Source organism: Triticum aestivum, chromosome 5D (assembly GCF_018294505.1).
Source record: "Triticum aestivum cultivar Chinese Spring chromosome 5D, IWGSC CS RefSeq v2.1, whole genome shotgun sequence".
Lineage (NCBI taxonomy): Eukaryota > Viridiplantae > Streptophyta > Magnoliopsida > Poales > Poaceae > Triticum > Triticum aestivum.
Window position 1 is genome coordinate 557,519,658 of NC_057808.1, and position 14,533 is coordinate 557,534,190.

At 47.0% G+C, this 14,533-nt stretch overlaps 1 protein-coding gene across 1 annotated transcript; it reads right to left on the bottom strand.

Annotated features, from left to right (window-relative positions):
* Nucleotides 1-2,504: 2,504 nt before the first annotated feature.
* Nucleotides 2,505-5,638, bottom strand: LOC123126212 (F-box/FBD/LRR-repeat protein At5g22700-like). Its single transcript, XM_044546588.1, has 4 exons — nt 4,488-5,638; nt 3,381-4,198; nt 2,997-3,140; nt 2,505-2,898 (listed from the first exon to the last, which is right to left on the bottom strand). The coding sequence occupies exons 2-4, from the start codon at nt 4,179-4,181 to the stop codon at nt 2,704-2,706; spliced, it is 1,140 nt and encodes a 379-aa protein (XP_044402523.1). The 5' UTR covers nt 4,182-4,198; nt 4,488-5,638; the 3' UTR covers nt 2,505-2,703.
* Between the last annotated feature and the right edge of the window lie 8,895 nt (nt 5,639-14,533).

The window sequence follows — 14,533 nt, forward strand, 5'->3', positions numbered from 1 at the left end:
CGATCAGCCCTGACTCGGCCATATCATCCAAGTCCTCCTGCTGAAGCAAGGAACGGATCCAATCTCCCTGGATCCAACCCCGCGGCATCCCCGAGCGCGATGAAGATCCCCGATTCGTCTTCTTGCCTTTCGCCGCCCCCGTCGCCTTCTTCGCGCGCTCCAGTGCTGCCGTTTTCTCCTTCCCCATGGCGGCGGAGCGGAAGCGTCGAGAGTGGAGAAGTCGGATGGGGTGAAAGAGCGAGAGGAAGAAGAAAGAGAATGGACACGCACAGTGCGGACGCCTCGACCTCGCAGCTTTTAAAGGCCCACTTCAGAGTGGCTGACGAGTGGGTCCGGGCGATCCTGTCAAATCCCGCAACAGTCGTACATGGGATACGTGGCGAAAAAGGTGGCGCGGAAATCGAAACGTCCTGTTTATCCACTCCGCTTACCACGGCACGCTCCGCCTGGCGCGCTTTCACCGAAATTTCGAATCCCGCGAAATCCGGGATCCTCTGCAACCGATCACGCCAAAGATTTCGCGTCAAAGACAACACTCGGCGGGTGACATTATAAAAACCAATCGGCAATTCCTGAATCGATGAAGGCGACTGAAACGAAGCCGAAGTACCAACACTAGCCTCCGTTCAGAGATGAGTTCTTGAGAAAGGCAAGAGTCAAAGCAAGATCAACTTCAATCTCTCCTTATTTAGGTCACTCGACCACTCAACCACTCAACGTGCAGAAGACCTAAAGCCACTCTGCGCAGCAACGGTCGGACGTTTACTCATAGACTTAATGATCATTTATATCACTTTATTATTGACGTTACCTGTAACGCTCTCACTTTATGTACATTAAATCCTGTGTAACGGAGGGGAGCTGGGGTCCTGGCACACTCTATATAAGCCACCCCCCTCCTCTGAGACAAGGGTTCGCACCCCCTGTAACACACACACGCATATAATCCAGTCGACCGCCCCCGGACTCCGAGACGTAGGGCTGTTACTTCCTCCGAGAAGGGCCTGAACTCGTAAAACTCTTGCGTACAACTTCTCCATAGCTAAGATCTTGCCTCTACATCCCTACCCCTCATTCTATTGTCAGACTTAGAACCACGACAACATCCTCTCATGTTTTCATAAGCAGAGGATGCCTTCAAGTTGGTCTGCTGATATTTCATTGAGAGAAATACCAACCCATTGTGTGACAAAGCGTGGGAGAAAACATGTTGTCAGTCTGCAGCATAAGGATCTCCAAGATGACGCTGTCTTGTCTGATTTACTCTGAAGTGTTGTATGGTACTACAAGAGTAAATATTATGTTGGACACCTGCGCATTGTTTTGTTCCTCGAGTTAAGATGGTGGCACCCTGTTGTTAAATCTGATGACTGCATTCTCAACTATGATTAGAAATTGTCCTCCGGTTACACGCATGATATTACAGTGTGAAATTTTCTGTCACAAATCTGATTTGTCTAGCATCAGGGGCATATATAGGAAAAAAAATATTAGCCTGACTTGTTCTGAATCTCCAAGGGCAATCTTGCTAGACCTGCCAAATGGACATATGCATGATGCATGTACTCCCTCCGATCCAAATTAACTGACGCAGCTTTAATTTTGTACAAAGTTATACTAAAGTTGTATCAATTAATTTGGATCAGATGGAGTAACTGTTTGAGGCAGAAGATATTGACATTCAAGAGGTGAACTACGCATGAATTTAAGCCCAATTCAACACATAGTGTCTTTGTGAGGGCTCGGGAGCTAAATTGTAGATTAATAGCCAAGCGGTAGATTTTCGACTAGATCTCTTTACCAGGCGATTGTTCTCACTCCTGGTCCAGTGGAGCTCGCGGTGCTTTGGGAAATCAAACTCCCCCTGAAGATCCGTATATTCTTATGGCAATGGGTTAGAGGACGCCTCCCCTCAGGCACTGAGGTCCGTAAGCGTCATGGACCTGGGGATGGTCTCTGCCCCATTTGTCTGGTACCGGAAGATTGCAACCACATCTTCTTCCGGTGTCCGGTAGCTCAGTTTCTTATGGAGTTGCTTCCGGGAGGTGGTTGGGGGCACGTGGTGCCATGACAACCTCCCAGATTTGTTTGGGAGGTCTTTAGGCTCCCCGGGTCTAGGCGCGCCCCTATTTGGGTCGCGCTAGGTACCCTTGCCTGGTCCCTTTGGTGTACCCGCAATAAATTAGTCATCGAACGAGTGATTCCGTCTCGCGTGACTGATGTGATCTACAAAATGTGTGGCTTCTTGCAGTTCTGGAGACCGCTTAGTAAGCGGAGCGACCGAGGCGTCATCGACAACATCATGGCGGGTCTTCATGCCTCGGCAGCGTCTTTTGCTCCTCCTCCACCGCCACCACCTCCTCCTCCCGAGCCGGATTAGAGTCTCCTTTTAGCTTTATTTGGGGCTTGTCTTGCTGTGCCCCCAGCATGATTCTATGACTTGTTGTACTTGACTTTGTGACTTTGGATGCTTGATGGTATGCTTTATAATATAAAGCGGGGGAAAACCCTTTTTCTTAAATTGCAGATTAATTACCCAATCCATTCCGAGAGATACAGGAGCAGGGAGCTTGACCCAGCCTCCTCAGCGGCCGCAGGCCGGAATCGACTGGTTATTCTTGTTTACAGAACGTTTACGACAGGAACACTTCGTCTAGACACATTAACTTAGCACTGGTCTAAGGTGGCAGGTGCCCAAAACAATTAATAGAGATGCTTGATGCTGATTTTCACATCACCGACAATCGGTTGCAAGGCCTCCACCAGCGTGCCGACACTTGGATGTTCTTTCGAGCAGCAGATCTTGATCCTCTCGATGCAAGGGTGGGAGCCCAAGCTCAACGCTGCTCCTGATGGTGGCAAAGTAGATTCAGAATGCATGCACCTTATACATTGCACCTGTAGAGTGTCAACATTAAGGTGGAAGGATCAGTAAGGGGTTCCACTGTTATGGCAGGTCAACTCGCGCGTATTTAGAGATGGTTTCGAGTGAGTACTCTTTCGAGCTTAAAAGTCAACTCCTTCAGCTTGGGCGAGCGCTGGAGAATGCAAAGCAGCGCGTCGAAATCAGCAGCCATGCAGCAATGGCCCAGCACTAGGCTTGTCAGGTTGCTGAACATTGGGCATATCCACAAACCTCTCTGCAACAGGTTGATGAAATCAAAATGATCAAAGACAGTGAATAGAATAGTTTGATCATTTCATGTTTTTTCCATGCTAGCTTATTAAAATAATACCAGCTCGTAGGAGGGGAAACAAGTAAGCTGAAGAGGTTAAGATTTAAACCCCGAGAAGCAACTACATAAGAAAATCTAACTAAGGGCTCAAATATATTCATCTAAATGTGTATGAATGTGAAAAGAAAAAGAACTAGTTCGTACCTCAAGTAATGGTGCATGCAACTCCAAGGATGTGGCATGTGAGAGGCCATCAAGTAGACCATGGCCCTCTATTGTCCTTACACTAACAAAGGCTGTTACTAGAGAAGACAGATCCCTAACTAATATAGCTCCGGAATGACTATGCATGTCTAGGATAGAGAGATGGGTAAGATTGCTAGCACAAATCAGGAGACTCCCGGTGATAAGGCAGTTAATGATATGCAGAACCTTGAGTGACCTGGATGAGATCTCCTTCAGGTCAACCAAAACGCAATCCTCCAGCTGTAGAAGTTGAAGCACTCGGGAGTCGTAGTTGAGCGGCCTCAAGAGCCCATCTCCCAATATGACAAATTGGAGCCTGATTGTTTTGAGGTGGTTAGAAGGAGGCACGGCTGAGCTATCCAGATGGCCCAATCCGGAAACATGGAGGTGACGAACTTTGTGCATGATGACATGTCGAATCCACACAGTACATGTGGTACTAGCAACCGAGTGGTCAATGATCCGGGCTTCATCCAAGGAAGCAGTGCTGTCGCGCAAGAGCAGCAGGCGGTCCCCGAACTTCTCCATCTTTTCGTTGTCATCCGTGAAGTTGTGGTGGTCGATGCGGATGTATGGAGTAGATGCCCAGAGATAGCGCCAGCTCGGCGAGAGCAGACTTGTGCGCACGGCCTCCGGCATGGGCAGGAAGGACATCACGCGGTGGAGCAGCTCACTGGGAAGGCTGCTGAGCCTGTCGACGCCACTGCAGGTGCCTCGCGCGCTCTTGGAACCACAGCGAGTAGATGCTGGCGCCGACATTTCGTCAAACAGGTTAGCTGCATGAATCCAGGGAGGTGCCTCAGTCAATAGTCAATACTCAAGATATCAATGCAGAAATCACATATGAATCGAGCCATTTCTGTGTACAAGATAAGATTCCAATCTAGCAATCGAAGCACGCACAAAGCAGCATCCACAATTAACACCACATCTGGCATGATCCGATGGAATCAGTTAGTTGTTAGTTCGATCTAGTGCCCTTTTAATTCCTAGCTAGCTAGCTAGGGTTTAACCTCCAGTTCCCATTACTATGACTGAGAAGAAACTAAAGGAAGGCGTACTGACCTGCAAGCAATGGTCCGACGACCCGATCAACGCGTCCGAGGCGGCGGCGGCGGCGGCGAGAACCGGGGTTCTCAATCACTGCCTCTCACCGGCATATATGACGGGCCAGACCTTGTAAAAGCTCACCGTTACTGGGCCTGTTTTGTTTCTTAAGCAGTTGTTCAGGCCCATCAAGGAAAACAGGCCGAGTGTGATGAAAATGTTATTTAAACAGGCTATGCATGTATGGTTGATAATGTAAGATGGTTTTTATTAAATTAAACTAAAAATGCCAAAATAAATAAATGAAAATGAAAAAGCAGGCAAAAAATATCCAGAAGCGGCATCCTTTTCTCATATGATAACAGGCCGAGTGTGATGAAAACAGGTTGTGTATGGTTGACAACGTAAGCTGGTTTCTATTAAACTAAATAAAAATGCCTCAAAAATTAAATTAAATTAAAAAGGCAGTCAAAAAAGGCCCAGAAGTGGCATCTTTGATGAGTATTAAAAGGAATAACAGTGCTACAGCAGAGCATGGTAATCAGTTTGCAACCAAAGGAGTGAATTGCAAAAACATCGACATTAAAGGTTAGGGTTGCAGAAGCCATAATTCTACAGTTTTGTGCCAAAAACCACTAATTATGAGCCTACCTTTTTTGCAAATAGCACTAGTTGATCCGCGGGCAGGCGCGTTTGGTAGCTGGAGTTGATCCGCGTCCAGAGGAGCAAAGCGAGGGAAGCTGGCGTAGCCTACAGTGATGACGGCGGCGAGCGATGCGGCGGCCAAAGTTCGGGCGTGCTCGGAGGAACGCTACAGGGCACGGCAGGGCGAACCTGTGGGTGCTACGAGTTCCTGGAGATGGTCTCAATATGATGACGCGCTCAGGCGCAAGCTCCAGTGGCTAAAACGACAGTGGCGACATGGCCGGCGGTGGTGAGATTTCGGCTCCGGTGGCTAGCACGGTTAGAGACGGATTAGACGCAGGTGAGAGAGGAGAACTACGTAGGAGCTCACGGTGGTTCATCACAGCAGCTTAGCGGCTCGGGGGAGGGGTCAGATGAAGGGGAACGCGACAGAAAACAAAAAAATTCCGACCTACGCACCAGCCCAGGACCACTATGGAGACTGTATACATGGTTTGATCTTTTTCGTTACCGACTCGTAGCGCAGCGGGAAGTAGAGTCGATGACGATCGGCGGTGCAGATCCCCGTAGCTAGGATTTACAACCTCCCAATCGCGAGGATGTATACCCTCATCTGCTCCTCAGACAGCCCTCCGGGAGGCGGTCGAACAGCCCCCCGGACGGTGTCGCGGACAGCCCTTCGGGAGGACCTTTGAAACTCGAACGGTCACTCGGACAGCCCTTGGGAGGACCTTCGAAACTCGGACGGTCACACGGACAGCCCTTCGGGAGGCACTCACGAACTAAGACCGAAACTACGATCTCTCTACAGAGTTGCACACATACGGTGTCATCTATCCGGCAGGGCTTCGCCGTCCAGAACTAGTTCCTACCGGAACCCAGACAGCCTTACGGCTCTACGAAACTCTTTTCGTGGGAGGGAGAGAAGAAGCCAGATAATGCATGGCATGTGTATGAGAGCAAGGGATGAGTGTGGAGGGCTGCCCCTCCACCTCTATTTATAGGAAATCCCAAGGGGGTAGGGTAGTTTCACAAAAAACCCAAAATGCACATGAATGAAGTCCTTCCACAAGGACCTAGGAGTGAAACCAAGGAACAAGAGGGTCCCAAAGGGGGGATACCCCATGTGGCCGGCCACACCCCCATGAGGGGCCCAAAAAATGGCTCCTATCCATCCATGTCATCCCCAAGATCTTTTGGAGCAAAGCCCCAAAAGGTGGCTTTCCATAAAGTAACCATAAAGCTGATTTTCACTATTCACGACGACATTTTTTCAGCGTCTGATCGAACTGAAAATATTTATGTGGGCTAAGAACATTTCCAGTACCCACTAAAATGATTTTCAACGCGTTCCGAAACAATTCCGGTTTTAGTGATTTTCATCTGCGAAACGCATCTGAAGTGGCTCCGGCAGCTCCGGAACATTTTCGGTTTTTATCTCAAAAAATTCCAAAAAGCTTCCAGAATGATTCTGGCATCCTGCAAGAATTATCAGGCATGTGCCGAAACCAATTTGACTTAATGGTGTATCCCGAAACAACTTTTCGGTATCATCGAAACTTATCCGATGACCTCTCTCTGCGGTACGATTCCGCTGTCCGAAACTTTTCGGTGTCCGAAACTTTTTCGGTGATTTTCTCTCAGACTCCCTGTCTAGTATTCAGCAGATAGATGACCCTTAAGCGTGTGACCCTATAGGTTCGGTGAAGTATAGACATGACCCGGAACCCCTTCCGATCAATGATCAACATCGGAGCCGTGGACACCCATATTGACCCCTATACCCACACGAATAAATATTCGAGTGAACCTCCAGTTGCCGTGTGCTATTCCTGTTGCTTCGCGATATGTTACAAATACCCGAGGTGAGACATGTTGGCATTCCCGTGGATCAACAACTTGTCCACTATGCTAGTTACCTCGTTACCGGTATTGTTCTCTTTTCTCGTTATCGTGTTCCGGCATCCCCGTGATCAAATCACAAAGTGTCTGGCCAGACGATGATGGATACCGTAACACCGAGAGGGCCTAGAGATATCTCTCCATCGTCGGAGGAGCAAATCCCAATCTTGAGCTATCAAGTTACTTGACACACTTTTCCATGAACCCGTAAGCCGCCGTAATAGCCACCCATTTACAGATGACGTTTAACAAACCCCAAAGTTCATGAAGCAAGCATGAAGAAACTCGATACTCTCATGGTCTAAGGAATCATGCAAACGTTAACCATCTCTGTGTTATGTACCAATAAACTTGTGATGAATGAATCTCATAGCATAACATCAATCCGGGTCGATTCAACACAAATGTTCTCTTAACATTGTGCCCTCAAAGTTGCTGGCATAGACATGCCCATGACCAGGAAAACAGAATCATCATGCAACACTTGAGCTAGTCTTAGAGGCCAGACTAGGAATACTTCTTACCGTTTATTATTCCACACGTGCATTTGAGTCTTCCTCCGAGCCTCGTGGATATTGCAGACTTGAGAATCATTGCAGTTATAGCATGGAACATAAACATAATTATGAACTCGGAGATAAATAATATCATTTATTATTGCCTCTAGGGCATATCTCCTACATCAGAGGTGTTGAACGGGCGCCGAAGATCTCGGCCATCAGAGGTTGAAGAAGAGCTCGAGGACGTCGCTGCAGTGCGTACCGGGTCGCGTGGCTTGGCGGAGACTATACCTGGCCATATGTCGGGCCGGGCCGGGCTTCGATTCGGGCCTAACAAAGCCCGTTGCAAAAAACCTAGGCCCGGGCCCGGCCTGGCCGCCGGGCCTAGATATCAGGCCCAAGCCCGGCCCATCAACTGAAAAGCCCGCTGGGCCTCGGTCCTTCGTGTCGGCCCTTCCCTAAATTGCAAATATGTTAGGCCCAAGCCCGCCCTGGCCTGGCCGTCGGGCCTAGATCTCAGGCCCAGGCCCGACTCGTGGGCAAGGTCGGGCCGGGTTGGGTCGGGCTTTTTGGGCCAGGTCGGGTCGGGCCGGCTGGGCCGGGTATCCCATGTCCAGGTATAGCGGAGACGAAGCAAGCGACGTGGCGGAGCGCTAGGACACATTGGCAAGGTGCTGCGTCGACGGTGGGCACGCGGGCGAGCTGCGGCGGCCATGGCTACGCTCGGGTGAGCAGAGAAGCGAGGGAGAGAGGGGGAGAAAGACCAGCGGAGGAGGGGTTCGCTGCGGGGTTTCGTCCATGTCTCCTGGGGCGAGATTGGGTTCAAGGGAAGCGAGACATGGCGAAGCAGGAGGTGGCGCGGTCGGGCGCGTGCACTGGCTGCCAGTGGGCACAAGGTTGAAGGCAACCTTGGTGGGCTGGGCCAACAGTGCCAGGCCAGGTGGGCTGCCAGGTTAGTCTTATGTCTCTTTTTATTGTTTTTATTTAAATCTTTACCACTGTTTTAAATCCCAACTGAATTGTAAACTAGTGCCAATTGCCTCTAAATATTTTTATGTTGCTCATTGGATAATTCCAAATGCACATAAAATATTCCACGGATTTTGAACTTATATTCCAATTAATATGAATATAGATCCAAATGCAAATACAATATGATTTAAATTCAAATGCCCAAAATAATTCCTTAAAAATGTTCTTAAATTTTGGTTTGAATTATAGTTCTTGCCAAATTTCTCAAAGCAAGTAAGGGAACATTTTGGAACAATTGAATGAAATTTCCAGGGTTCTTTGCTCTTTTTATTTAATTTTCCTGAGGCTTTGAAAATTCCCTCATTTCAATTTCCTTTGAAAATAAAAGGATGCATGATGCTACTCACTAATACAACTAATTACAAAGCAAATTCTACGGCTGTGATAGTCCCAGTCCATTGATCGGGTGACTAAGGACTCTGATCCACCGTTCGCCATGCCGGAGAAGGCCGAAAATCGCCGGAAGGGATCTTGGGGGCAGAGTGGAGTGGCTAGGGCTTTGTTCGTGAAGGGGGTCGGCGTGAGCAAGCGTGGGCCGAATCTGACGTGGCAGTCTCGCCCGGGCCTGCCCATATCCGCCACAGGTTTAGGCTGGATATAAGGGGTGTTGGTCAGTACGGGCGTTTGGGGCTGGTATGAGGCATCCGGCTGGGTCGTTTTTTTTTGGTGGTCAGTGACGGGGCCGTCCGCCTGAGCATATAGGAAGGGTTTGTTGAGCCCAGCTGTGTAGATGCTCTTAGGGCATGTACAATGGTGCTATCTTAGGAGTGCCACGTAGGATAAATAAGGAGGTGGAGGAGAAAGAACTCTTAAGAAAAGGCTTGTCTTCTCTTATTTAAGAGAAGACAAGAGATGATCTCTTAGCACAACATGTCTCACCATATTTTTAGGAATATCTAGTTATTGAAGATAAGGCTAAGAGATGGCCCATTGTAGACAAAAAAATTTGTCATCTCTAAATTACATGCAAGACTTAAGAGCAACTCCAACGGGCTGACCCAAACGGACGGCGCTTTTGTCCGCTTTTTGTCCGTTTGGGTCAGCCCGGCGGACAGAAACGTCCAGCGCTGTGTTTGGGTCGGCGCGAGCGCCCAACGCTGGTCCGACCCATTTTGTCGGCGCGCCAAAAAAAGTTTTGCAAGCATTTTAAAAATAAATACATGCATTTAATTAAACATAAAAGCCGGGCACGAAGGACGGCGAAAGTCCACATTACATTAATTAACATAAAAACACTAAAAACTAGACGATGCGCTGCCCTAGGCGTCCTCGTCGGCGGCGGCGACAGCGGGGCCGGTGAGGTCGATCAGCGTCGGCAGGGCCGGCCCAAGGGAACGCCGTGTTCCAGAGGGTGAAGACCAACACGTATAGGGGATCTATCGTAGTCCTTTCGATAAGTAAGAGTGTCGAACCCAACGAGGAGCAGAAGGAAATGACAAGCAGTTTTCAGTAAGGTATTCTCTGCAAGCACTGAAATTATCGGTAACAGATAGTTTTGTGATAAGGTAATTTGTAACGAGTAACAAGTAATGAAAGTAAATAAGGTGCAGCAAGATGGCCCAATCCTTTTTGTAGCAAAGTAAAAGCCTGGACAAACTCTTATATGAAGGAAAACGCTCCCGAGGACATATGGGAATTATCGTCAAGCTAGTTTTCATCACGCTCATATGATTCGTGTTCGTTACATTGATAATTTGGTATGTGGGTAGACCAGTACTTGGGTGCTGCCCTTTCTTGGACAAGCATCCCACTTATGATTAACCCCTATTGCAAGCATCCGCAACTACAAAAGAAGTATTAAGGTAAACCTAACCATAGCATGAAACATATGGATCCTAATCAGCCCCTTACGAAGCAACGCATAAACTAGGGTTTAAGATTCTGTCACTCTAGCAACCCATCATCTACTTATTACTTCCCAATGCCTTCCTCTAGGCCCAAACAATGGTGAAGTGTCATGTAGTCGACGTTCACATAACACCACTAGAGGAGAGACAACATACATCTCATCAAAATATCGAACGAATACCAAATTCACATGACTACTTATAGCAAGACTTCTCCCATGTCCTCAGGAACAAACGTAACTACTCACAAATCATATTCATGTTCATAATCAGAGGTATATTAATATGCATTAAGGATCTGAACATATGATCTTCCACCAAATAAACCAACTAGCATCAACTACAAGGAGTAATCAACACTACGTACTAGCAACCCACATGTACCAATCTGAGGGTTTGGGACAAAGATTGGATACAACAGATGAACTAGGGTTTTAAAGGAGATGGTGCTGGTGAAGATGTTGATGGAGATTGACCCCCTCCCGATGAGATGATCGTTGGTGATGACGATGGCGATGATTTCCCCCTCTCGGAGGGATGTTTCCCCGGCAGAAAAGCTCCGCCGGAGCCCTAGATTGGTTCCGCCAAGGTTCCGACTCGTGGCGGCGGAGTTTCGACCCGAAAGCTTGCTTATGATTTTTTTCAGGGTAAAAGACTTTATATAGCAGAAGATGGGCATCGGAGGCCTGCCAGGGGGGGCACGAGGCAGGGGGCGCGCCCAGGGGGGTAGGGCGTGCCCCCCACCCTCGTGGATGGTGGGTGGCCCCCCTTTGGTTGATTCTTTCGCCAGTATTTTTTATTAATTCCAAAAACTGCCACCGTGAAGTTTCAGGACTTTTGGAGCTGTGCAGAATAGGTCTCTAATATTTGCTCCTTTTCCAGCCCAGAATTCCAGCTGCCGGCATTCTCCCTCTTCATGTAAACCTTGTAAAATAAGAGAGAATAGGCATAAATATTGTGACATATCGTGTAATAACGGACCATAATGCAATAAATATCGATATAAAATCATGATGCAAAATGGACGTATCAACTCCCCCAAGCTTAGACCTCGCTTGTCCTCAAGCGGAAGCCGATATCAAAAAATATGTCCACATGTTTAGAGATAAAGGTGTCGATAAAATAAAATACGGACATGAGGGCATCATGATCATTCTTATAAAAGCAACATATATATATTGTCATATGATTTCTTATGCTCAAGTAATAATCTATTCACAATGTCAAGTATGAATCAGAAACTTCATTGAAAACCAACAAACTATAATCTCGGTCATTGAAGCAATTGCAATTTATCATAACATTGGAAAGAGTCATTATAAGAGCTTTTCAGCAAGTCCACATACTCAACTATCATTTAGTCTTTCACAATTGCTAACACTCACGCAATACTTATGGTTATGGAGTTTTAATCGGACACAGAGAAAGATAGGGGCTTATAGTGTTGCCTCCCAACCTTTTACCTCAAGGGTAATGTCAACAATAATAGTTCATGATAACTTACATCCAATTGGGTATATATATCAGGATCTTTCCAACACAATGTGCTTGCCAAAGGATAAAATGTAAAAAGGAAAGGTGAAGATCACCATGACTCTTATATAAGGTATAAGGCAAGAATAAAAGATAGGCCCTTCGCAGAGGGAAGCAGAGGTTGTCATGTGCTTTTATGGTTGGATGCACGAAATCTTAATGCAAAAGAATGTCACTTTATATTGCCACTTGTGATATGGACCTTTATTTTGAAATTCGTCGCTTTTATTTCTTCCACATCACAAGATCGTATAAAGCTTATTTTCTCCACACTAATAAATCATACATATTTAGAGAGAAATTTTTATTGCATGCAACAATGACAACTTGCTTGAAAGATCTTACTCAATCCATAGGTAGGTATGGTGGACTCTCATGGCAAAACTGGGTTTAAGGATATTCGGAAGCACAAGTAGTATCTCTACTTGGTGCAAAGAATTTGGCTAGCATGAGGGGGAAAGACAAGCTCAACATGTTGGATGATCCATGACAATATACTTTATTTCGGATATAAGAAAACATAACCCATTACGTTGTCTTCCTTGTCTAACATCAACTCTTTAGCATGTCATATTTTAATGAGTGCTCACAATCATAAAACATGTCCAAGATAGTATATTTATATGTGAAAACCACTCTTTCTTTGTTGGGGAATGTAGTAATTTCAAAAAAATTCCTACGCACACGCAAGATCATGGTGATGCATAGCAACGAGAGGGGAGAGTGTTGTCCATGTACCCTCGTAGACCGACAGCGGAAGCGTTATCACAACGCGGTTGATGTAGTCGTACGTCTTCACGATCCGACCGATCAAGTACCGAACGTACATCACCTCCGAGTTCTACACACGTTCAGCTCGATGACTTCCCTCGAACTCCGATCCAGCCGAGTGTTGAGGGAGAGTTTCGTCAGCACGATGGCGTGGTGACGATGATGATGTTCCACCGACGCAGGGCTTCGCCTAAGCTCCGCAACGGTATTATCGAGGTGTAATATGGTGGAGGGGGGCACCGCACACGGCTAAGAGATCTCAAGGATCAATTGTTGTGTCTCTGGGGTGCCCCATTGCCCCCGTATATAAAGGAGCAAGGGGGAGGCAGCCGGCCAAGGGGAGAGGCGCGCCATAGGGGGGAGTCCTACTCCCACCGGGAGTAGGACTCCTCCTTTCCCTGTGGGAGTAGGAGAAGGGAAGGGGGAAGGAGAAAGAAGGAAGGGTGCGCCCCCCTTCCCTAGTCCAATTCGGACCAGACCATGGGGAGGGGTGCGGCCACCTTTTGAGGCCTTTCTCTCCTTTCCCGTATGGCCCATTAAGGCCCAATACGAATTCTCGTAACTCTCCGGTACTCCGAAAAATACCCGAATCACTCGGAACCTTTCCGAAGTCCGAATATAGTCGTCCAATATATCGATTTTTACGTCTCGACCATTTCGAGACTCCTCGTCATATCCCCGATCTCATCCGGGACTCCGAACTCCTTCGGTACATCAAAACTCAATAAAACTGTCATCGTAACGTTAAGCGTGCGGACCCTTCGGGTTCGAGAACTATGTAGACATGACCGAGACACCTCTCCGGTCAATAACCAATAGCGGGACCTGGATGCCCATATTGGCTCCCACATATTCTACGAAGATCTTTATCGGTCAGACCGCATAACAACATACGTTGTTCCCTTCGTCATCGGTATGTTACTTGCCCGAGATTCGATCGTCGGTATCTCGATACCTAGTTCAATCTCGTTACCGGCATGTCTCTTTACTCGTTCCGTAATACATCATCCCGCAACTAACTTATTAGTCACAATGCTTGCAAGGCTTATAGTGATGTGCATTACCGAGTGGGCCCAGAGATACCTCTCCGACAATCGGAGTGACAAATCCTAATCTCGAAATACGCCAACCCAACAAGTACCTTTGGAGACACCTGTAGAGCACCTTTATAATCACCCATTTATGTTGTGACGTTTGGTAGCACACAAAGTGCTCCTCTGGTAAACGGGAGTTGCATAATCTCATAGTCATAGGAACATGTATAAGTCATGAAGAAAGCAATAGCAACATACTAAACGATCGGGTGCTAAGCTAACGGAATGGGTCAAGTCAATCACGTCATTCTCCTAATGAGGTGATCCCGTTAATCAAATGACAACTCATGTCTATGGCTAGGAAACATAACCATCTTTGATTAACGAGCTAGTCAAGTAGAGGCATACTAGTGACACTCTGTTTGTCTATGTATTCACACATGTATTATGTTTCCTGTTAATACAATTCTAGCATGAATAATAAACTTTTATCATGATATAAGGAAATATATAATACTTTATCATTGCCTCTAGGGCATATTTCCTTCAGTCTCCCACTTGCACTAGAGTCAATAATCTAGTTCACATCGCCATGTGATTTAATATCAATAATTCACATCACCATGTGATTAACACCCATAGTTCACATCTCTATGTGACCAACACTCAAAGGGTTTACTAGAGTCAATAATCTAGTTCACATCGCTATGCGATTAACACCCAAAGAGTAGTAAGGTGTGATCATGTTTTGATTGTGAGATAATTTTAGTCAACGGGTCTGCCACATTCAGATCCGTAAG